At 41.5% G+C, this 23,068-nt stretch overlaps 1 protein-coding gene across 8 annotated transcripts in view; it reads right to left on the minus strand.

Annotated features, from left to right (window-relative positions):
* The window catches only part of DNAI4 (dynein axonemal intermediate chain 4), a 44,697-nt gene extending 24,715 nt beyond the window's left edge, over positions 1-19,982 (minus strand). For 6 of the 8 annotated variants that reach the window (XR_016280485.1, XR_016280484.1, XM_089515389.1 and 3 more), the window contains exons 1-6: positions 14,290-15,089; positions 12,909-13,095; positions 7,771-7,964; positions 6,658-6,764; positions 5,932-6,088; positions 405-544 (exon numbers count right to left, since the gene is read on the minus strand). Coding sequence is in view for 6 of the 8 variants with exons in the window: in XM_089515389.1 (XP_089371515.1) it covers positions 405-544; positions 5,932-6,088; positions 6,658-6,764; positions 7,771-7,964; positions 12,909-13,095; positions 14,290-14,366 (862 nt within the window). In the remaining 2 variants the exon portion in view is untranslated. Of the gene's footprint in view, positions 1-404; positions 545-5,931; positions 6,089-6,657; positions 6,765-7,770; positions 7,965-10,288; positions 10,344-12,908; positions 13,096-14,289; positions 15,090-19,789 lie in introns of those variants that run through there. The other 2 variants (XM_089515388.1, XM_089515392.1) reach the window with 2 other exon arrangements.
* Positions 19,983-23,068: the final 3,086 nt, after the last annotated feature.

A 23,068-nucleotide genomic window follows, 5' to 3' on the forward strand; every position in this document is an offset into this window, starting at 1 on the left:
AAACTTTAATCCAACCTTTTTAAAAAAGAGAAGGTGTCAGACCTTCCTAGATCTCCTTCAAAGTTCTCTGAAAACTGTGAAGTCAAAGTCTTCATGGCCGGAATCCACAGTTTTTCTGGGGGTTTTGTAGCCGTGTTCTGGAAGGGTTTATTCCTGACGTTTCACCAGCATTCTCTGAAGAGATTAATATGTAAATCACTTCCTCTCAACCAAGGGCCACACTATACACACACACACACACACACACACACACACCACACTCACTCCCATGTCAGCACTCTCTGAAGATGTCAGCCACAGATGCTGGCAAAATGTTAGGAATAAACTCTTCCAGAACATGGCCACATGGCCGGAAAACTCCACAAAAAACTATTCTCTGAAAACTGCCCCAAACAATTATTTACCTTTGTCACTCATGACAATTTTGTCACATTGTACTTCCTTTGTTTTTGGTGCTCCATTAATTGTTTGCATCATTCTGTTGGTGTAACGATCATTGCCAACTCTATTTTTACAGAGTTCCATGTATGCTATATTATTTTTCCTTTGAAAAAAAACAAACAAAAAATTAAAAATACACCTGTAAAAGTATCAGTTGTCCCTTGATGTTTTTCCTTAAGAGATTTGGGGCTGAAACAGATAGCCTGGTAAAGGCAGCTTCAAACGAGCTTGAGGATGTGGTGTTTAAGACACAACATGAAGCAAAGGGGCACCTGGAAGCTGCACTGGCAATTACATGCCAGCTGGCTTCCAGGTGAGTTGGGGGCATGGTGCTCAGAAACTACTCTCACAGAGCCGACAAAAAGCCGGCTCTAGAGGCAAAGGGGCACCTTTTTCCACCCCAAGTAGGAGCAGACTTTTTTGCTTCTATTTGAGGTGGAAGCTGGCCGGATTGAGGCCACAGCATGTGGTTGCTGCAAGTCCAATCTGGTTGTCTCAGGAGCAGCATCATGCTGCCCCTTTGGGGCCGTCTGTTTCAGTCCATTGTCTTAGAAATCATATGTTTTATTCCTATGATGTCTGGTTTCTAAATATTCAGTATAAAGATCAGTTTAGTTAAATATTATTATAAATGTGGGATTCTGTGCTATGATCCCATTTATCTGAGCATAAGATGGACACCTAGTTGGGCAAGTTACACTCTCTCTGTTTCAGAGGAACTGCGTGGCAAAGCCCCTCTGAACAAATCTTGTTTTGTGTGTGTGCTTTCTCTCTGTGTGTGTACTTTCAAGTCACCTGTCAATTTATAGTGACCCCATGAATTTCATAGGTTTTTCTTTGGAAAGAAATATTCAGAGGTGGTTTTACCAGTTCATTCCTCTGAAATACAGCCTACAGCATCTGATATTCATTGTTGGCTTCCCATCTTTCTGGAATGCCTGAGAGAGTTGGGAATTGGGGGCTCTGCTTTGCAGTGGTTCCGATCCTACCTCTCGGGTAGATTCCAGATGGTGTCGCTTGAGGACAGTTATTCGGCCAAGAGGGAGCTCAGGTCGGGCATCCCTCAAGGCGCGATTCTGTCCCCAATGCTGTTCAACATTTACATTAAGCTGCTGGGTGAGATCATCCGGAGACATGGGGCGGGGTGTTATCAGTACGTTGATGACACCCAAATATATATATATATATATATATATGTATTTATATCCCGCCCTTCAGCCCTAATGGCTCTCAGGGCGGCTTACAATATTATTTTTAATCAGACAGATGGCTCAGACTGTTGCAGTGACTAAGGATGGCATCTCTCCTCTGAATGCCTTTCTTGATGCGGTAACGGACTGGATGAGGGAAAACAAACTCAAGTTGAATCCAGGTAAGACGGAGGTACTAGCAATAGGGACTCCCAATCCGGGAATTAGTTATCCCATCCAGTTCTGGACGGGGTCACACTTCCCCTGAAGGACTCTGTTCACAGTTTGGGGGTGCTCCTGGACTTGTCTCTCCATCTGATGCTCAGGTGGATGCAACAGTCAGGAGCACTAGCTTTCAGCTTTGGCTGATGTCCCAACTGCACCCCTTCCTGGAGTGGGAAGACCTTGAAACAGTAGTACATGCCCTGGTAACCTCTCAGCTCAACTTTTGTAATGCGCTCTACATGGGGCTACCTCTATGTCAAATTCGGAAACTTCAACTGGTACAGAATATGGCAGCCAGGCTGGTTACTGACACATCTAGATTTGCCCACATTACACCAGTTTTAAAATCCCTTCACTGGATGCCTGTTATTTTTCAAGCAAGATACAAAGTGTTGGTTTTAACCTTTAAAGCACTACATGGCTTGGGTCCTGATTTTTTGCGGAAACACCTCCTCCCATATCATCCTCCCCACACCCTTCGTTCTGCTGGGAAGAATCTGCTTCAACCAAAGAGGACTAAACTTTTGGCAGTGACCCAGCATTCCTTTTCAGCAGCTTCTCCTAGACTCTGGAACAACCTGCCGGACGAGATCCATCGGATTACCACTTTGGAAACCTTTAAGAAGGCTATTAAGATGGATCTCTTCCAGCAGGCCTTTCCAGTCTAGGTCCACCTCTATCTACCTGCCTCCCCCCACACACACACACTTTTTCTCCTTTTTTCTCCATCCCCATTTCCATCCTTATCTGGACCCTGCTGTATATAAAAATTCCTACAAATTGTCTTCTGCTTTTAACTGCTATTCTATATTATTGTTTTAATGTCTTTCTGGTTTAGTATTACTATGTTTTTATACTGGGGGGGGGGATAGAGGTTTCTAGAATTTTTAACTGTATCTCATTTTTATTGTTGTAATCCACTTCGATTCCAAGTGATTAAGCGGAATTATTATTATTATTATTATTATTATTATTATTCAAGTACTAACCAAAGCTCACCCTGCTTAGCTTCCAATATCAGACAGGATCTGGTACCTTTAAGGCATTTCGGTCCTAGGTTTAGGTGGGGGTCACAGTAAGTCAGAAGCAACTTGAAGGGACTCAACAACAAGAGGCATTGTGCTTAGTATGATTTATTTGGAGCAGGTATTATAGGATTGTGCTTTATTATGTACTATGGATTTATTTAGAGAGAGATCTGGGGTTAGCTTTCTATAAGCTGCAATACAGTTACACATCGTTTAACCAAGTGCTGCAGATTGACTCCTGGCACAGGAAATTTTACGATTCCATTCAGGGTTTAAAGATCCTAATCCAATTTATAGTTTCCATCTCCTGCTGTTGCCCAGCAGTTAGCAGGATTGCTTTAACTGTTGCAACTCACTCCCAAATAAATATGATTAGTACTGGTTGGTAAGAGTGTTTTTTCTCATGGTTGGGAACAAATAATAAAGCTTGTGGATCATGGATTTAGAGATACTGTGAAACAATACAAAACCAGAGCTTATAGAAAGAAGACCCCAGATCTTTTTCTAAATAGATAAAATATGACTGCCATGTTTTGGAAAATAGGAACCATGCCTTATTCTAGTCAACCCACTGGTTCTTCTAGTTTGGTTTTGTCTACATAAACTGATAGCAGCTCCCCAGAGAAGAATCTTTCCCAAACCTACATAGGGATACAAAAGACTGAACCTGGGACTTGTTGCATGCAGCCTGCCACTGATCTGAAGCTCTCTCCCAGTAGCTTTGGAAATAATTTGTGGCCATGATGAACATCACACTTTATAGCTTTTAATTTAACTCTGCCGCTACTAACAATATTTTTTTGCTGGTTTGTAGTGGCAGAGTACAAATCATTGGATCAAGGGGGAGATTCACTGTACACAAGTAGTGCACCATGCAGAACATACTCCATATACTATAAGGCTCTGAGACGCTATCATATATACTCATGTATAATTGGGGGGGGAGGGGGGAAATTGCCCAAAAAATTGACCCAAAAAACCTGGGTAGATTTATACAAGAGTCAATATGGTTAATACTCTCTTTCCCAGACCAGCTGTCCTTAAAGAGACAAGCCAAGCCTCTTCCCCAGCGTGGCTGCTCCTTAGAGATCAGGCAGGGTGGTGAGGAGGAGGAAAGGCAAGCACTCGCCCCCCCCCCCCCCAAAGCCTCATCTTCAACCCTACTGTCTCCCAAGGGACATCTGGACTGTGGAGGGGAGGAGGGTGCTGAGACTCTAAGCTTTACCCTCAACTTATCCACAGGACAAATGAAAATCCCTAATTTTGGAGCCAATACCTGCCCTCGACTTAAACATGAGGTCGAAGTATAGTCAGGTATATACAGTCTATCACCCCTGTTTGTGGCGATCAGCAGTCAGAATACACATTTATGCCACAGGCCTTTTTTAATAAAAAAAATTACTAATCTGTTTCCTTTCAAAACAATCCTAAAATAAATCCTAAATCCTAAAATAAATCCTAAAATAAAACTTAGTGCTCTGCCACATGCCATAGAGCTGCTGGTGATCTATGTGCATCTAAAAAATAATACATTAGAATTCTAATAATGAAGTCTTATGAAATATCTTTGACAGTGAAAACAACTCACTGTAGTCACATCATTAATAAGTATACCTAGGTCTACAGCCCCAATCTTTGTCCTCCTAGAGCAGGAAAGTGGGTAATGGCACAGAGGCTGGGAGCCAACTTCCCCAGCCCCTGCCATGGGCCACACTTGTCCAGCAACATGGGAAAATACAGTGGGGCCTCTCTATCTGCAGGCTTGCCTTCCACGGATTTAAGCATCTGTGGACAGCAAGCTTTGTTGCCCCCACTGGTGGTGCATACACATGGTTGCACCACCATTAGGGACAATGAGACTTGAGGTCCCATGTTTTTTCATATCCATTGGGGGGGAGGCAGAATGGATTCATCACAGATACTAAGTTCAACTATATTTCTGTTTTCAGTGGTATACTAGCCAAAACAGTGACTGAAATGTCATGTCACTCCAATTACCATTTTGGGCTATATCTGACTGAAAATTGGGTTATTTTCAGGTGTGGAGACCTGTAAACCACATGCAAGTGATGGACTGCAATTTCTCCACTGCTGATCTAGAGAAAAGAAATTGAATCTCTCTTGTCGCAGAGCTCTAGTGGGTTGGATAATTCCCGCTCTCCTGTATTCCATTTTTATTTTTCTGAAAATGTGATACTGCTTTCCATTTAAACGTGATACTGCTTTCCATTCTCAGTCCTTTTCACTTGATAGTTTTACTAATTAGCAACACCTTGCTAATGGATTACTTTTTAATTTGTTTTTTAAATTACTGAAAATACAAAAATGGCCCCCAGTTCTTCAAAATATTTTTAAAGAGGAACCAATAAGCAGAAAGTCTTATGCTAAAATTATAACTTCCTCACAATTTGTTACATTGTGTTAAAAATTTATTATATTGGGACTCATAATCTGAAAAGCAACAAATTATGAATAGCAAGATTACTTTTAACATTTATTTTGCAAATACCAAGCTCTGATTTTCACTCACACTAAGGCGCTTTACATAGCGCCCCAAAAGGGCGCTCTGACGGTGCCCGTGACTGTGGTGCCAGGGAACCGCAGCGGACAAACCGCACGGTTCCCCGGCACAGCAAAAAGAACCCAGAAAAAGCAGGTTCTTTTTGCGGTGTGGAAATGATGCCACAAGGCACCAATGGCACACTTGTGGCATTATTTCTGCACCACGACGTGCGGACGCTAAGCTTCCGTGACCACAAAATGGCGGCACCCATGTGCATAGGGTGCCGCCATTTTGTACGTGCTTGGCATGTACTAGGGTTAGGGGTGTCCGGAAAGGATGCCCCTTCCTAACCCTAGTACATACCAAGCACGTACTTTTGGGGCATGTGGAATGCGTCCAAGAAAGGACAAAATTCGCATAGTGGTGAGAGTAATTTTGGGTTCTGTAGTCTTCATACAATGAGGGAGGTCACCTTAAATTTTCTTGAACAGCTAAAGCTACCAAGGTCCAACAGGCAGCCTTATTACACTGGAACTCTACCTACCTCACACTGTTAGCTTCCTCAGCCTCTGTAGATATCATGAGAGTTGGCATGTCAAATAACCAAATTGTTTCTGTCTCTGTAAGGAAAATATCCACCTGCTTTTCTAGGTCTTGTTTTGTCAGTTGTTCTGGCACTTCCTCTCGTCTGACCTGGACATCTATCAAATTAGTATACCATGGAAAAATTAATAACATCATAGTTTGTGTATAACAATTAAGAATGTACAGGTGGAGCATTATGACAATTATTAGAAAAAATGTTTTTATATATACAATTATCCTGTAAAAATTTGCAGGGTTTATTAATATCAGTAGTGTCAGTAATTATGTGTCCCTCTGGGTTTTCTCCCCTGGGAGGAAGCCCAGGGATGTAGCAGCCAGGAAGGGTGCATGTGTGTCTCTCCTGCTCCCACATCCCCAGGTTTTCTTCCCTCGCAGGAAGCCCAGGGACAGAGCAGCCGGGAAGGACACACATTCACTCCTCTTGCACCAAAGAGGGAGGAGGGCCCAACTGGATGCCACTCAGTGAGGTCTGCATCCTCTGCACTCTCCCAATAACACCACTGATTAATGTATGATTACATGGTACAGAGGCTGCATACAAGTCAGTTGCAGCCTTATAACTCTTCTGAAATGTCTCTTACATTTCAATAAACAACAAAAACAGTATGAGAAAATTCCATTATTAGTCACATCAATACTAGTATTTTGTACAAATTAACTCTACCTGAAAAACTTGCAAGTGTCTCTCGTCTAGATCCAGGTTCTATGATTTCTTCTGCCATCGAGTCAGTAGAAGTACTCGACTTTGTAATACTGCTACTACCATAAGTCCTGAAGTGGGTGGGCAGGGGGAAATGAGCATATAATAAAGCACAACAGCAGAGAATATCAAAGCAGGAATACCAAACGCCAGTTATTACATTCCCCCCAGCAGTATAGTTGACACAGCAGTTTATTATTAGCTACAGAAAATCTCTCCCAGATGAGGAACCACAGGACTGCAGAAATATTTGAGCTAGGGATGTTGAATGTCCCTTATAAGAAGCGTCCCTTATTTAAGGGCTAGAAAGCTTGTTGCTTGTAGTGCTGGCAGGTGTCCCTTATTGCAAAGGATGTCCCCTATAGAAGAATTGGAAAGTATTTCCTTTTATATAGACTCAATGAGATGCCAAAAACATATTTTTAGGTATCTGCCCTTGAAAAAGACAGAAATATGAACAATTTATGAATGTGTGACAGTATGTTCATTTTACAGAGAAACACATGGCTAAAGTAACTGAAATTCATACTTTTATTTGGTATATAGGTAGAGCATGAACTTGGTTAATAGCTTCTTCCTGATTGTCAACCATGCATATAATGAATTTCAACTATTTTGAAAATCTGGCAATACTAATTTGAGGTAACTCAGATATACAAAAGGCATGGATTACAGCCCTCCTAGGAGTGGACTATCTCAGAATTCATGTGGGCACCCACATCTTTTAATGTTTTCCCACATTAAAATCCCCTTGAAAGTAAGTTTAACATTTACAGAATTCTGAGTCATGGCGCTAGGTTCACTCTGAAGTGGCATAGTTCTGGGGACTCTGTTCCATGATCCTTCTGAATATTTGGTATCTTTCTTTGAATGAGATTTGCATGTCAGTAGGAGAGATAACACTAAATAACACTTACAAGAAGTGTCACACTTCCTGGAAGAGGCAGAAAGGAACACTGCCCCAGGTCTCTTTATTTCGAATATGGCTGGTTTATGAACTACATAAATCCACTGTGTTGCAGTGGTTCAGGCAGGTTCAAGATGTCTAGACTGTTTTTATGGGATGCCACGCCATACCTTGAGAATGGGCCCACTAGGCTAATACTGCCTCCAGATGTTTGTTGTGCAGAAAGGGAAGATAAGAATTCAGTCTGAGTCACTCCAGCAAAATCTTGTGCTGATAGGATTTTGCTTTGTCTAGGAACGGCAGCTGTTGGTTCTGGTTGGTAAAGTGGGCGTGGTGTTACATCTCTTCCTAGATCATCAAAAACCTGTAGATACAACAAAAATAATAAAATAATGGCAAATGAGCCCTTTTCTCCTCACAGTTTCACAAATTAATTGATTGTATATTCCTGCTTGTCAGGGGGTTGGACTGGATGCCCCTTGTGGTCTCTTCCAACTTTATGATTCTATGTAGCTAACTAATTTATTGAGTGAATTCGAAGGCTTTCATGGCCAGCATCCATAGTTTTTTGTGGGTTTTTCAGGCTATGTGGCCATGTTCTTCTAGACGAGTTTCTTCCTGACGTTTCACCAGCATCTGTGGCTGGCATCTTCAGAAAATGCTTGCCTGAAGCCTTCTCTGAAGATGCCAGCCACAGATGCTGGTGAAACGTCAGGAAGAAACTCGTCTAGTAGAACATGGCCACATAGCCTGAAAAACCCACAAAAAACTATAATTATTGAGATTTTTAAAAAGAGATTCTAAGTTGTCTGCTCTGAAGCATGTCCCAGTGAATTCAATTGAATTTACTATATGATAAAGGAGTCCAAATGTACTATCCTGTGAATACCTACTTCAAAATAAGTCCAAGTAAGAGCAATGGAGCCTACTTCCAAGCTTTGAGCTATGGCAATCTCTGCCTAGAACTAGATGGTGTCTAGATGGTGTACAATCTTCTCCTCACTATTTTCAAGATGTGGGCAAAGACTTAATTTTTTTTCCAGACCTTTGATATCAGGAGGCAAGAACCTATGAAGGGTCTGTATAAAACCTTTCATAAATTGAAATTTAGCCTCCTTTGGGCTTGAATATCATTGTATATGAGAGTTTGTCCATGCCTTGAAAGCCCAACATGTGAATTTTGGTCCTTTCGGGTCAAATTACATGTTAAAAGAATAAAATACAATTAAAAAGATAAAAATGGTTTTAAAATACTTTACAACAATACTACAACACCCCAGTCCATGCTTTAAAAATATTGCATTGAATTTAATAATTTTTAAGGAGGGGAGGGTACCAGGGATTTTATATGTTTTGTATTTTTGACTTTGTTAGCCGCCCCGATTGTTCTCAGAGGGGCAGGATATTATTATTATTATTATTATTATTATTATTATTACTATAGCTTTCTGTTTTAAATGCCAGTCTAAATAGATAGGTCTTAGCCTGCTGGCAGAAGGATAACAAGGAAAGGGTCATTCTAGCCTCCCTGGGCAGGGGGTTCCACAATCTAGGGGCAGCCATGGAAAAGGCCCTCTCTCATGTCACCACCAACCATGCTTGTGATGGTGGTGGGATGCTTCATATTGTCACCTTGATTTTTCCATGTCTTATCTTGTTTTTATAGTATGCCTTATCCCATGCCTTATCTGAAGTGGCTTGGAACTACTTCAGTACCAGTGTATGAAGTGGCATCATTCCAGCTGACATTCTGGTAATTATTCTTGGCTGTTCAGGGTTATGTGGGGAGGGGGGGGAGAGAAAGCTCAGCCCACATGATGAACCACCCTTTAATACAGCCTATAGTCTTGGAGAGAAATGGGGGAACTGTTTGCATTTCCTTGCATCCACCATCATCCACAGGGAGAGAAAGACAACCCAGCTCCATCAGGGCTTGCCTGAAAGAAGAGCCCTCCCCTCCATCCACCATCATCCCCATGGAGAGAAAAGCAAGCCAGCTCCATCAGGCCTTGGCTGAAAGAAGAAAGCCCTTCCTCCATCCACCATCCAGAGGGAGAGAAGGACAGCCCAGTTCCATCAGGCCTAATCAGAGTAAGAAGAAGGGCCCTCCCTCCAGTTCATCTGTTGTGGTCCAGGCCTCAGAGAGAGAGCAGTTCTGCTGGACTTTTCCCCTTCCCCACTCCCATTCCCTCCTCCTTTTGTGTCTTGTCTCTTTAGATTGTAAGCCTGAGGGCAGGGAAATGTCTAATTAACAGTTTGTAAGCCACTCTGGTAGCCTTTTGGCTGAAGAACGGGGTATAAAATGAAATAATTATAATTATAATTATCATCATTGGGGATACTGAATGTCTCTTTCTACAAGTGTGTAAAAATTACAGCCACTGCTGGGGATGGTGGCTTCTTGTTCCTTTGATATCAAAGAGCAGCTCAGACAAGCTGGATTGCTCTTCCAAAGTTGATCACTCACTGAAGAGATGAAGCTGTCTCCAGCTGTTGTTGCACACTGCAGGAATCAGCCAGGCAGGGGAAGCAGCCTCCACCATCTCCTGCAAGGACTCAAAGACTTACACACCACCCATGCAATGCAGGATCTACTTCAAAATGTCCCCAGGTGTGGGGGGGGAGCAATTTTGCAATGTTTTGGAGGGTTATTAGGCACGATAATTGGGCTCCTCAGATGTTACTGACCTGTTGCTCCAAGTATTCCTCCAATTGGTTGATGGGTTTCATAGTTCAACAATATCTGAGAAGGGGAAATCACCAAAGAGGAATTCAAACAAATAGCGAGCCTGTGTAGAGATAAAGTCAGAAAAGCTAAAGCGCAGAATGAACTCAAGCTTGCTAGAGAGGTTAAGAACAACAAAAAGGGCTTTTTTGGATATGTCCGCAGCAAAAGGAAGAAGAAGGAAATGGTAGGGCCACTGCGTGGAGAAGATGGCAAAATGCTGACAGGAGACAGAGAAAAGGCAGAATTACTCAACACCTTCTTTGCCTCAGTCTTCTCAGAAAAGGCAAAGGGTGCTCAACCTGAGGATAATGGAGCAGAGGACAGATTAGGGGAATTTCAGCACAGAATAAGTAAAGAGATAGTAGAGGAATACCTTGTTAATCTAAATGAATTTAAGTCTCCAGGACCAGATGAACTACATCCAAGGGTATTAAAAGAACTGGCAAATGTAATATCGGAGCCATTAGCAATAATCTTTGAGAACTCCTGGAAAACAGGAGAAATCCCAGCAGACTGGAGGAGGGCAAACGTTGTCCTCATCTTCAAAAAGGGGAAAAAAGAAGATCCAAACAATTATCGTCCAGTTAGTCTGACATCTATACTAGGAAAGATTCTGGAGCAGATCATTAAACAGAACATCTAGAAAGCAATGCCATAATCACAAAAAGTCAACACGGGTTTCAGAGAAAGAAGTCATGCCAGCCAAACCTTATCTCTTTCTTTGATAAAATTACCAGCTTGTTAGATGAAGGGAATGCTGTGGATATAGTATATCTTGATTTCAGTAAGGCCTTTGACAAAGTTCCCCATGATATTCTTGCAAACAAGCTTGTAAAATGTGGGCTAGCCAAGGCAACTGTTACATGAATTTGTAATTGGTTGACCGACCGAACGCAAAGGGTGCTCAACAATGGCTCCTTTTCATCCTGCAGAGAAGTGACCAGTGGGGTCCCACAAGGCTCTGTCCTCAGGCCAGTTCTATTCAACATCTTTATCAATGACTTGGAGGACAAAATTGGGGGAATACTTATCAAATTTGCAGATGACACCAAATTAGGAGGAGTAGCTAATACTCCAGAGGACAGGATCAAGATTCAAAATGACCTGAACAGACTAGAAAACTGGGCCAAAGCTAACAAAATGAAATTCATCACGGAGAAATGTAAGGTACTGCACTTAGGGCGGAAAAATGAAAAGCACAGATATAGGATGGGGGACAACTGGCTGAATGAAACTACGTGTGAAAGGGATCTAGAAGTCCAAGTAGATCACAAGTTGAACATGAGTCAACAGTGTGATGTGGCAGCCAACAAGGCCAATGCGATTTTAGGCTGCATTAATAGAAGTATAGTGTCTAGATCCAGGGAAGTAATAGTGCCACTCTATTCTGCTCTGGTCAGGCCCCACCTGGAATACTGTGTCCAGTTCTGGGCACCACAATTCAAAAAGGACATTGAGAAACTGGAGCGTGTCCAAAGGAGAGCGACTAAAATGGTGAAAGGTCTGGAAACCATGCCCTATGAGGAAAGACTTAGGGAGCTGGGGATGTTTAGCCTGGAGAAGAGAAGGTTAAGAGGTGATATGATAGCCCTGTTTAAATATTTGAAGGGATGTCATATTGAGGAGGGAGCAAGCTTGTTTTCTGCTGTTCCAGAGACTAGGACCCGGAGCAATGGATGCAAGCTGCAGGAAAAGAGATTCCACCTCAACATTCGGAGGAACTTCCTGACAATAAGGGCTGTTCAACAGTGGAACACACTCCCTCGAAGTGTAGTGGAGTCTCCTTCCTTAGAGGACTTCAAACAGATGTTGGATGGCCATCTGTCGGGGATGCTTTGATTGTGATTTCCTGCATGGCAGGGGGTTGGACTGGATGGCCCTTGTGGTCTCTTCCAACTCTACGATTCTATGATTCTAAGTCACACAATTGCCACCTATGGTTTTTTGTGCAGGGAAGGGCTTCTTGGAAACATAAGAGTCCAAGTCATTTTCTGATTTAAAAAAAAGTCTTCTGGGCCTAAAGCAGCATGTGGGGTGCCATATGGCAAAATGGCACCCCATGTGGCGAAAATGCCCTTTGAGGGAGACATTTGGGATGATTTTATTTTAAAAATCAACTGTGTGGGGAGAGGTTGGGGGAACAGGGGGTGGTGAAACCCTCCAAAGTTTAATGAGCAGAGCATGTGACCCTTAATATTGTCACCTTGGTTTTCCTTTGCAATATCTTCCGTTGACATTTTCAGCTGCTTTGTTACTTTCCTTATGTTACAGTGTGTTGTTGTGTGCCTTCAAGTCTTTTCCAACTTAGGGTGACCTTAAGGCCACTCAGTCATGAGGTTTTCTTGCCAAGATTTGTTCAGAGGGGGGTACAGTGCAAATCCAGCCCTCCAACAGGGAAGCCAAACTGCATGAATAAAGGGGGGAGGGGAGTTGCTTTTCAAAATTGGCCTCACAGCCTCAGCTACCTTAACCTGGTATTTTCAGAACTATGGTTATTTTAAGAATGCATCTGAGGTGATGATATCATTGCTTTAGTTCTCCCATGTTACTATATTAATTGCTACAGTGTCACCCTATTACCTGGATAACACCTTTTCCACCGGTTACAGAACACTTCTCCACAGACCTTCCATCTGAAGTCATCAGGATGCTCCGACGAGACAGTGATCCCGCTCTACTTGTTTGCATAATACTGAACATGCTCATTCGTCTACTGCCAGAAGCTGAAGGGGATGCTACTTTCCCCTTAGTTGGTTCTTTCATGGTCCTGGTTTAAGAGAGTGAGAGGTGAGATAGTAGCGTGATTAATAAATTCAAACTAGGAAAATTTTAATTTGTCAGTTTTCATCAGCAGGGCTGCGTCCATACTGCAGAATTAATCTGGATGGACACTACTTTACGTGCCCTGGCTCAATGCTATGGGATTCTGGGAATGGTAGTTTATTGTGACACCAGAGCTCTGGTGCCACAACAAACTACTGTTTGTTGTTTTACTCATTTTAAACCAAAAATAAGATAATTGTTAGAAAGCAGGATCTGCTCCAGTTCATGGATCATGCAACAAAGGAGAAAGATGTGGACAAAGAGTTTAAAATCTACATTAAATTACGATTTGGGAGCAAACATTTTACAAAATGATGTATAGATGGTATTCAACACTGGATAGATTATTGAAAATGTATAAGAAGAGCTCTAATAAATGTTGGAAATGTAAACAGAAGAATGGGGCATTTTCCCAAAATGGTGAGCCTGTGACAAAGCACAAAAATATTGGTCTCAAATTCTTTCAATGTTAGAAGACATCTTTAAAATCAGAATGCAACTGAACCCAGAGACGTTTTTGTTGGGAATGCTGAGTGCTGCAATTCAGAAGAAATATGGAAGGACAAGTGTGTGTGTGTGTGTGTGTGTGTGTGTGTGTGTGTGTGTCAATGTTTGTTCTCACTTGCTACAGGCAACTTGGTTTGTAATCATAGTTCAAATTTCAGGAAACATTGGCCCGATACAAACCGCCCCAAAAGGGCAGCCTGATGGTAGCCTGTTTTCCTGCGAAGGAACGCCACAGAGCCAACCTGCCCGGCATCCCTCCACCCCAAAAAGAACCCAGAAAAAAGTGTTCTTTTTAAGATGGTATGCACACGTCACGAGTGTACCATTGGTGCACTCATGACATAAGCAACACACAGCGACATCTATATACTGCGTGTCGCTTACGTCAAGATGGCAGCCCCGTGTGGATGGAAGGCCACCATTAGGCTGCTGCTGTGATGCACTAGGGTTCCAGAGCATGCAGTTGCCATGTGCTCCAGAACCTTAGTATCAGCAGCAGCACGCCGCTTTTTGGCCCATTTGTCCCAGGCCAAAGAAAGGCTGAGATGGTACCTAAACAATAGAGAAGCCCAGCCCTCTATCTTTTCTGTCACATCCAGCATCATCCCTGCAGCAACACAATAGCACTTACACATTGATAATAATGCTGCTTCTCTTGATCCTGGTCTTGTGGCTCTTGGCCGAAGTGGTCACGGTATGCTCTGGCATAGTTAAAGAGTTGATGTGGTCCTGATGGATGTATCTCCAGGTAGGAAGTCAGGAAGAAGAGTCAGGTCCTATGGGACAGTCAAATACACAGCAGCTACTGTTGCTACTCAAGAAGACAATACAGCAAAACACTGGAGCCCACTCTAGATTTCAGATTTCTAGGATGGTGCTTAAACAATAGAGATATTGGTTTAAAATCTGAGTTTCCAACTACAAAGCGTACTGCACTCTCTACAGCTTCTCCTTAAGCAAGAAACTGTTTACATGGTAACCATGGTAGCCAGCTCACCAACATTCAGCCATACGATTGGCTGCCAGTGACACATACACAGAGAGTTAAAGGATAGAATGACTCTTTTTTATTTTTCTTCAGCCTCTTCCTCCTGAAGAAACAGTAGTTGTACTTCCTTGCCATTTGCTGCTGCAATTGCTGTGCACTCCCTCTCATCTTTTCCAAATCTGCACCACTTGAGAGATTTCATTGCTGTGATCTGTTACAGGTGTGAAAGGCTGGCACTCTCCCTCCTGCTCCCAATATAAGAAAGAAAGCAATTCGATAAATAAATTTAAAGAGGGGAGGGGAGCCTTCTACAGCCCACTATGTGTGAATTTTATCTCCTTTTGCCTCTTATTGCTCTCTTACACACTTGGATTGCCCTGTCATGCAATGCCATTGCATCTACTCATTCTTCACCCTTGGGATTATGTCAGAATCTCATCATATGTTTGTCCACACAGCTCAATGGCAAAACACTTGCTTTGTGTGCTAGAAGTCCCTTGAGCAACCCCAAGCATCCAGTTAAAAAGACCAGGATGGAGATGGTGATGGAAAAGATCTCTCTAAAATATGGGGTCATGGGATCGTCATGAGTCGACAGTGGACTTGAAGGTACATATACACACACAAATACACACACACACCAAGCAACATTTGTTTTCCTGTAGTCTAGAAAATCACAAACTTCCTTCACATAGACTTTTCTTCCTTGAGGAATATTGCCTTCCTGGAGATGCATTGGGCTTCCTTATTGTGCTGGCTTGGATTGATGGGAATTGAAAGCCAACAACATTGGAGGGTCACAAGTTGCTCCAGTCCACTATAATGGAAGATTGGCAAAGTGAGGGTCATATTGGTGTTGCCTTTTATTGAGGACTGAACCAATAACATCATAACCTCTCTTTATTCTTTTTTGTTTAAATGCAGACATTTTTATCTGCTACAAACAAATGATTTTTATCTTTAACTTAAGAATATTTCTTAATATCTAGCAATTCTTTCAAACATGTTCCATTTTTCATCATGCAACCCAAACCAATTGCATTTACTCTGGAGTAATTTCTATTGAGTTTGGTGAAATTTATTCCCATGTCTCAGTGCTGTTGGGCACATTTTTTCCAACTGTTTCACACTATTTATCTTTAGGAAGTTGCTTGATTTGTCTCATTGGCTTGACCTGGACATGTAGTACAGATACCTAGATACATAGATAGCCAGAGGCCCATGAAGGATGAATTGGTTGCTGGTCAGTTCAAGAGGATGAGGAAGAGAGCAGCTCATGGGCCCAGTAGTTTCAAACTGGCAGACTTCAGTTATGTTGGATCTACTTTGATTTTTACTAAAACCTGGAGATTTTCTATTAACCAGAACCAAGCACAACATAGATAGCTGTTCAGCCAGAGGAGACAACTTTAGAATTAAGCAATATTTTTCATCTCCTTACCTGAACTCACAGTGCCTACAAACAAAAGCAAAAACAAACAAACAAAAAACTTCTGTGTTAACTTCTTTAACTTCAGTGGCCCAGGGGGCGAAACAGACAACCTTGAAGGAGCGGCCTCTGGCTGCCCCTTTGAGCACCGGATCAGGGCCACAGCAACCATACACCATGGTGCCAATCTGGCATTTTCCTGGCACAAAAAGGCACCTTTGCTGCTGCAGTGGTGGTTTTTCCCTATTTCAGCAGTGTGCGCCATCTAAATGCCGCACCAGTGAAACACCTCAATGCAGCCACCATGTGGTTGCTCAAGGCAGCTTCATGGCATGTTCCCGGTGGCGGGGGGGGGGTGTCATGCATATGCCATGCCCCCAAACCTCCAGGAATCCGGCTCTTTTTGCCAGTCTGTACCAGCAGTTAGTTTATTTTTATCAGTCTTTTAGTTTTTTTTTCTATTATTGCTAAACAACAGGGAGCCAGAAATTCTTGCTCTTCTATCACAAAGCACCCAAATCATTTTATTTTATTTATATCCCACATTTATCCTGCTATGTGATCCAAGGCTGCCTACATCATAGATTAAAACAAAGTATGGCAAAAACATGACAATAAAAGGTTTTTAAAAACAGCTGGCATCCTAGCCAGCAATTAAAATATAATTCACTTTTATGGTCATTGCACAATTGCAATGACCAAACATCTCCCAGAGGCCTACCTTTTAAGCCACACAGCCCCCATATCCAAGCTGGCCAGCAGAAATGGTTGTACTGCTGAGGTGGACAAACAGTTTAAAATTTACATTAAGTTACAATTTGGGAGCAAAGTTTTTACAAACTTAAGTGTGGTTTGTAATTTTTTGAAGGGTAGCATTGGAGAAATAGCTACAGGACATAGGGTCTCAGTCTAAATAGATAATTTCATTAGAATTCTGTGGTTTTGAACAGTGTAAAGGTATTTTAAAAATAAGAATAAGAATAAAAGTGCCAGTAGATTCCAATTTATATTCTGCTTGCATCTGCTCTACCTCTTTGAATGCTGGCCACTCTGCCTATCATGATGATGGAGAAGAAAACCCAGACTGGCATCTAGCTGAAACACTGAACCTAAGTGGGAGTTCCCAAGTAAGAAGTCTGGTCTGTAATATGAAACTTCATGTGTGAAGCAGCCTTCACGCATGTTTACAGCTTCTACACCTTGTGTCTTAATTCAAGTGGGTGGAGAAGAATTCCAGAAATGTTTGGTGTAGCACCATAAAATCATGTGCTTTTAACTGCAATCGTACCTGTGTACTAGGGAACACTTTGGAACAATGGTTATTCAGGCAATAATAGTAGAATCTTTTATGGTGTAGTAGTCTTTTTGGAATAAGATATAAAACCAACCACTTCAACAAGTGTAAAGATACAATGTAAAGGTCTGTTCAAGTTTCAAGAAAGAAACCTCCATGTTAAATCAGGGGCTACATTTACTGTATTTTTTTAAATTAGGTTACCCCATTGTCATTCTATGTAATTTTGATGCATCTGGGGAACTGCATTTCCATTTTTAAATGTTCTCTCTCTCTCTCTCTCTCTCTCTCTCTCTCTCACACACACACACACACACACACACACACATTTTGCTCTTTTCCTCACCACTCTTTTGTACTTTTTTGCTTCGTGGAAAGCAGTAGCAGTGAGGAGCACAAAACATGATGAAGAGTAACATGAATATAAATGAGCTGAGAGAATCATAGCACAGGCAAAGCAAGAGAGGCTGAGACCAAACAACCAGCAGGAAAGAGGGAAGGAGATTGTTGGGAATGTGACCAAAAAAATAACAGGATTCATAAAGTAAGGATTTGTATGCATTTTCATTGATTTTCAACATTTCAGCAAACATATTTTTGGCCAGGGGTAGAGAGCAGTACAGTGGATTCCAGGATTCCCCATGGATATGAAAATCAGTGGATGTTCAAGTCCTATTAAATACAATGGCATAGAAATAGTGCCCCTTATATAAAATGAAGATATATATAGTTTCAAACTGCAGGTGGTTGAATCCATAAATAAGGAACCTGTGGATATGGAGGGATGACTGTATATTTTTAATTTGTTCCAACTGTTAATAGATATGTTCAACTTTTTTTTTTAATATATGTGTTTCTAAGGAATAGGACTACTGGTTCAAAGCAGGCGGGGGAGCCCATAAATTTTAAATTAGTGGCTCTCAATCTTTAATCTTCTAAATGTTTTAACTGCAGTTCTCACAAGTGCCATTCAGTATGCCCACATTCTGACAGCAGACGTCCAAAACATCTGGAGGACCAACATTTGGGAACCATTGTTAAACAACTATATTTCCGCTAGTCAATTTTTGGGGAGGGGTAATACTGTATTATAGGAGTTTGGAGTAATAACTGAGTTCTTTGGGTTTTGGATTGGGACTTGAGAGATCCAGTTTCTGCTCTTCAGCCACAAAGTTCACTGGGCGGTCTTGTTACCTTCTCAGCCTTACCTACTTAATAGGGTTTTGTATTATGATGATAAAAGTAAGGGATCCCACACTGGAGGAAAGGTGGGCTAAATAGTAACTAGGTAAACTGCTTTTTTCCCCAGAAAAAGAATTTTTCTCTCAAGGTAGGATATCATTGCTGTGTTAATTGCAAAAACAACCCATTCTATTCAATAGATATATTCTGTTCCTGCTTTGAACTTGAGTGTAGTAGTAAAACATGGATGGGATTTTTCACCTTCACTCTAATAAGGCTTTTTGTTTAGCAACATAATGTAAATGTAAACACTGACTAAGAAATAATTTAAGTGGGATACATATCCTCTTTTCAAAACAAATGTAATTAGTACAGGTTTTTAGCTTTTTAGTGTAAAGATAATGTAGTTGGTCTTTCACATAAAACTTCCTATTTCTGGTTTCAAGACTGAGAAACAAACCCCATCTGTCAATTATTAATGTTCACAATTTCATATGTTGTTTCAATATTGCAGTGAGCAGTTCTGGCATGAGTTTTATATGAGGCTTTCCCACCCTTAATACAACCATGCAATTTAATGTAGTTTTATTCTGTCTTTCCCATATGCCTGGAAGCAATTTGAAGCTGTAGTTATGTCAATAAGAGATCTATTGCTAGTTGACCTAAGTTCAACATAGTCTCTTATATTCTGGGACTGATGGAATAGCTTAGCAATACTGTTTCATCTTCCTTCTTCTCTAGGACACAGGACATTTAGGCCCCATTCTCACTGGCGGTTTTGCCCTGGAAGGAACTAGGGAGCTTTGGTTTCCCCCTCCCCAAATCCCTCTGGAAGCAAGTGCTCACTACCTAATCAGGGGTATTTTGCCCCAAATGCCCTCTTGAGAAATCGGGGTTTAAAATGAAGGCACCTCCTGTCAATCAGCTTTCAGTTCCGCGATCGTCATAGGTGACGTTTCCAGCACTCATTGGGGCATCGGCAGTGTGCTTCCCCCCACTTTTTAAAAGGACTAGGCACCAAAATGCACACATTTTGTCAAATTTAAAAACCTCCTCTGCGTGTGTGTGTTGTGGGCATTTGGGTCAGTGCAGGATATGATCTGCCCTTTGCCCCATTTTCAATCCCAAAATGCAAGCTAGTGCCATCTCTGCATCCTGTATCCCCTCTCCTTGCCACCCCAGAATGCCTCATACACTAATAATAATAATAATAATAATAATAATAATAAATTCCTCACCTCGGAAATGCCAGAAAAGGAAGTGATGCCATGCATTCTTTGAATTTCCTAGGCTACCCCTTTGAGACAATAGCAAAAGCATTCTGTGTGTGTATCAATTTGCCAGTTTGCCAAATTGGAAAGAGAAACATATTGTAACATTTGCATTATAGCATTCATTTACATGCTTCAAAGCCTCTTGCAAAGGGCTCCTTTCAACGAGGAAGCCAGGAAATGAAAGGGAAAGTGAACAAGCAGTTAGCCACATTCTATCTAAATATAGATCTACCTATTGCAAAAAAACATACGCATAGATGGAGAAAAATAATGTTTAAAAAAATGAAAATCAAAGGGAAAAGTTTCCTGCTGGAGACCAGAGCCTTGGCTTGCTGTGGCCCTCTGACTTGCCCTAAATTGACCCTTCCTCCTGCTCACGTTCTATCTATATACCTACTGCAAAAAAAGCGCACATAGTCAGAGAAAAATAATGTAAAAAAAATCAAAGGGAAAAGGTCCCTGCTGGAGAGCAGAGCCTTGCCTTGCTCTGGGCCTCTGACCTGCCCTGAATTGACCCCGTCAGTCACCCCCTTTTTGCCTCCTGTCAGATTCCCCTTTTTTGCATCCTTCCTCTGGCTCCTTCCTCCTCCTCCTCCTCCTCCTTCTCCGATGAATGGGAAGGAATGCTCGCCCTCTGACCTTAATCCCTCCCCTGAACTTGACCAGATCATGATCTAGGGCACGTTCATATTTCAAAAAATACGGATTTTGCCGCAAATCTGGATGACCCACGCTAAAGGGCATTTGCTTGTGCATGCCTCAAAATGGATTGTGACAGAATCGGGGCCAATATGAACTTCACATGTTAGAATTGATTCCTGATCCAGGGTAAAGTGTAGTCTGAATGGGCCCTAAGAGTAGTCCTGAAATGAGTAGGTTTACCAAGTCAACAACATCCCATTTCCTGAGATTGCAGGCCCAAAAGTGAGACCAAAACTGGGATCACAGGAACAGATCCTTGTGAAATCACAGAATCGGGCCAGACAAAGATTGGTAGGCAAGCCATTAAAATGGGCATGGCAACCATCTAGGTAAATGATCCCTGAATCTGAGTAAACTCAGATAATATGATAATATGGCAAACCATAACCAGGAAGAAAAAGGTTTTTTTAAAACAGCTAGCAAAATGCATCCAATAGCTTCAGTAACTGCCACTCTTTCCTCTAGGTCTTGTGTCTTGTGTGGCCTTACCCATAGCACACATGAAACCAGGACAGACTGAGGGCAGAGGAAAGCTGGTACAAATTCCCAAGACCCAATTTTATTTGTCCATTATTTTTGAGATCTGTTTTAATATCAGTGATTTTCAAAGAAAATGATGATACACAATATTTTTTATTACAAAGTACTGAAGATTTTTAGCCAGTCATCCCTTGCTGTAGGAGAGAAGACTGAGGCCCAAGTGAAGGAAAGGAAGCCATTGATAAGCAGTGGGTCAGGGTGACAGCTGAAATGGGATTCATCATCAAATCTCAGCAGAACTAATTATTTCTCATCCTACATGAATTAATCTGCACATTTAGATTGCAGTGAGCATAACTTGTCCTTTCCTGATTTTTTTAAATTTTTGGACTGCTTCAGCTCCCACTACTAATGTAATATAACTGCAAAACAAAGACTCCATCACTATTTGCAGTGTTGACACATGTGAGCAACAGAACTCAAAGAGATGCACATAGATGTGTTTCTGATTTGAAAAAATAGTGTGAACCAAAAAAAACCCTGGAATGCAGGAATGAGATTATTTGCATCATCATGCTAAAAGACAACAGTGTCTGAATAACACCTTCCTTCCAAGTAACTGAACATAGGATCTCAGTCATCCTTGCATACTTGGTGAAATAAGCAGGTAATACTCTTTGTGAAGTGACACATGTGGTGCTATAATTAACAATTACTGATTACCTTGACTATTCCTCAGGGAAGTCAATGATGTTTCCAAAGCATAAAGACAAAATCAGGCAGTCTGAACAAACATATCAGATGAAATATAATTTGATATATTAGGTGAACTAAACATCTCCATACAAAACTACATATACTTCACATGATAATTGTGTACATGATAATTCAACTTGTTCCAGACAGGTTACATAAATTAAATGAATCAAAGCACAACAACATTTCAGTTCAGAACATCTGCACTAGCCTGTCTGCAACACCAGCAAAATTTCCCTACGACATAATTAGGAATTCATGAAGGGTAATCCCCACCAAGGATGCATGTTCAGGCAAGTTAAGACCGTATCACTGATTTCAGATAGAAAAAGGTTTACTGTATTGAGGCACGCTTGCATGGTCATACTGAAATCCCACTGCTATTATATATCAATTTTCAGTGCAGAGTACTGTATATACATCTAGTTAAAATTAAGCTCCAGTGAGTTGAAAGGGGTGTGAAGTGTGTGTAGCACTACAGCTTTGGTGAAGATAAGGAACCCCAAGAGATACAAGTTTCAATCCCATGAACACTTAACTGGGGAAACTCTCTTGAACTTTGTAATATTTCTTTCTAGTGAATATGAGTATGGTTGGGCCACACAGCTGCAACCTGATGAAACTTTACTAGTGAACAAGTCCCACTGAAATTAGTGGAACATGACAGGTGCTTCCATGTGAACATACATAGAATGATATTATGCAACTAGACAGATATTTTTGGCTGATTTGTTTTGCGAGCAAAGTTAAAAAGGAGTGGAAGGACTTGTAGGAACCTTAGTTTGCAGATGAGAAATGGGAAAAATAGAGAAAGTTTTGGAAGAAAGAAAGATTCTCTTAAGAGTTGTAACCTTATAGCTGAAGCCACTTAAAAGAAAGATGGAGCATTCGTGGAATTCTATGTCTAACGGCCATGTGACTCAATTGGTAGGCTTTCCCCTATCCTATGAAGGCAGGAAATTCACTACTGATGTTCTTGCTGTCATAAAGTTAAAGTACAAGCAGAATGTCTGCAGATGCTGCTTCCAAACTTTCTTTTTGCAAAAGTTGCATTCATGCACCTTTTGAATTTCTGGCTGTCATGTACTTAGTCAGAGTCATGGGATCCCCAAGGAATTCAGCAGCCCCATCTCTTCATGAGGAACAAGGGCAGAGAGTGAGAAAAGCCAGACAAAAATAGTGAGAGTTGGGAGATAAAGAGAAGCAAAACCAAGTGGTGAAGATCCTCTCCATCCCACCGCCATCACAACCATGGTTGGTTGGGATGCAAGAGAGGGCCTTTTCCATGGCTGCCCCGAGATTCTG

The sequence above is a fragment of the Sceloporus occidentalis genome, unplaced genomic scaffold, assembly GCF_023333645.1.
Source record: "Sceloporus occidentalis isolate IW3139 unplaced genomic scaffold, rSceOcc1.0.p SCAF_3, whole genome shotgun sequence".
NCBI classification, from domain to species: Eukaryota; Metazoa; Chordata; class Lepidosauria; order Squamata; family Phrynosomatidae; genus Sceloporus; species Sceloporus occidentalis.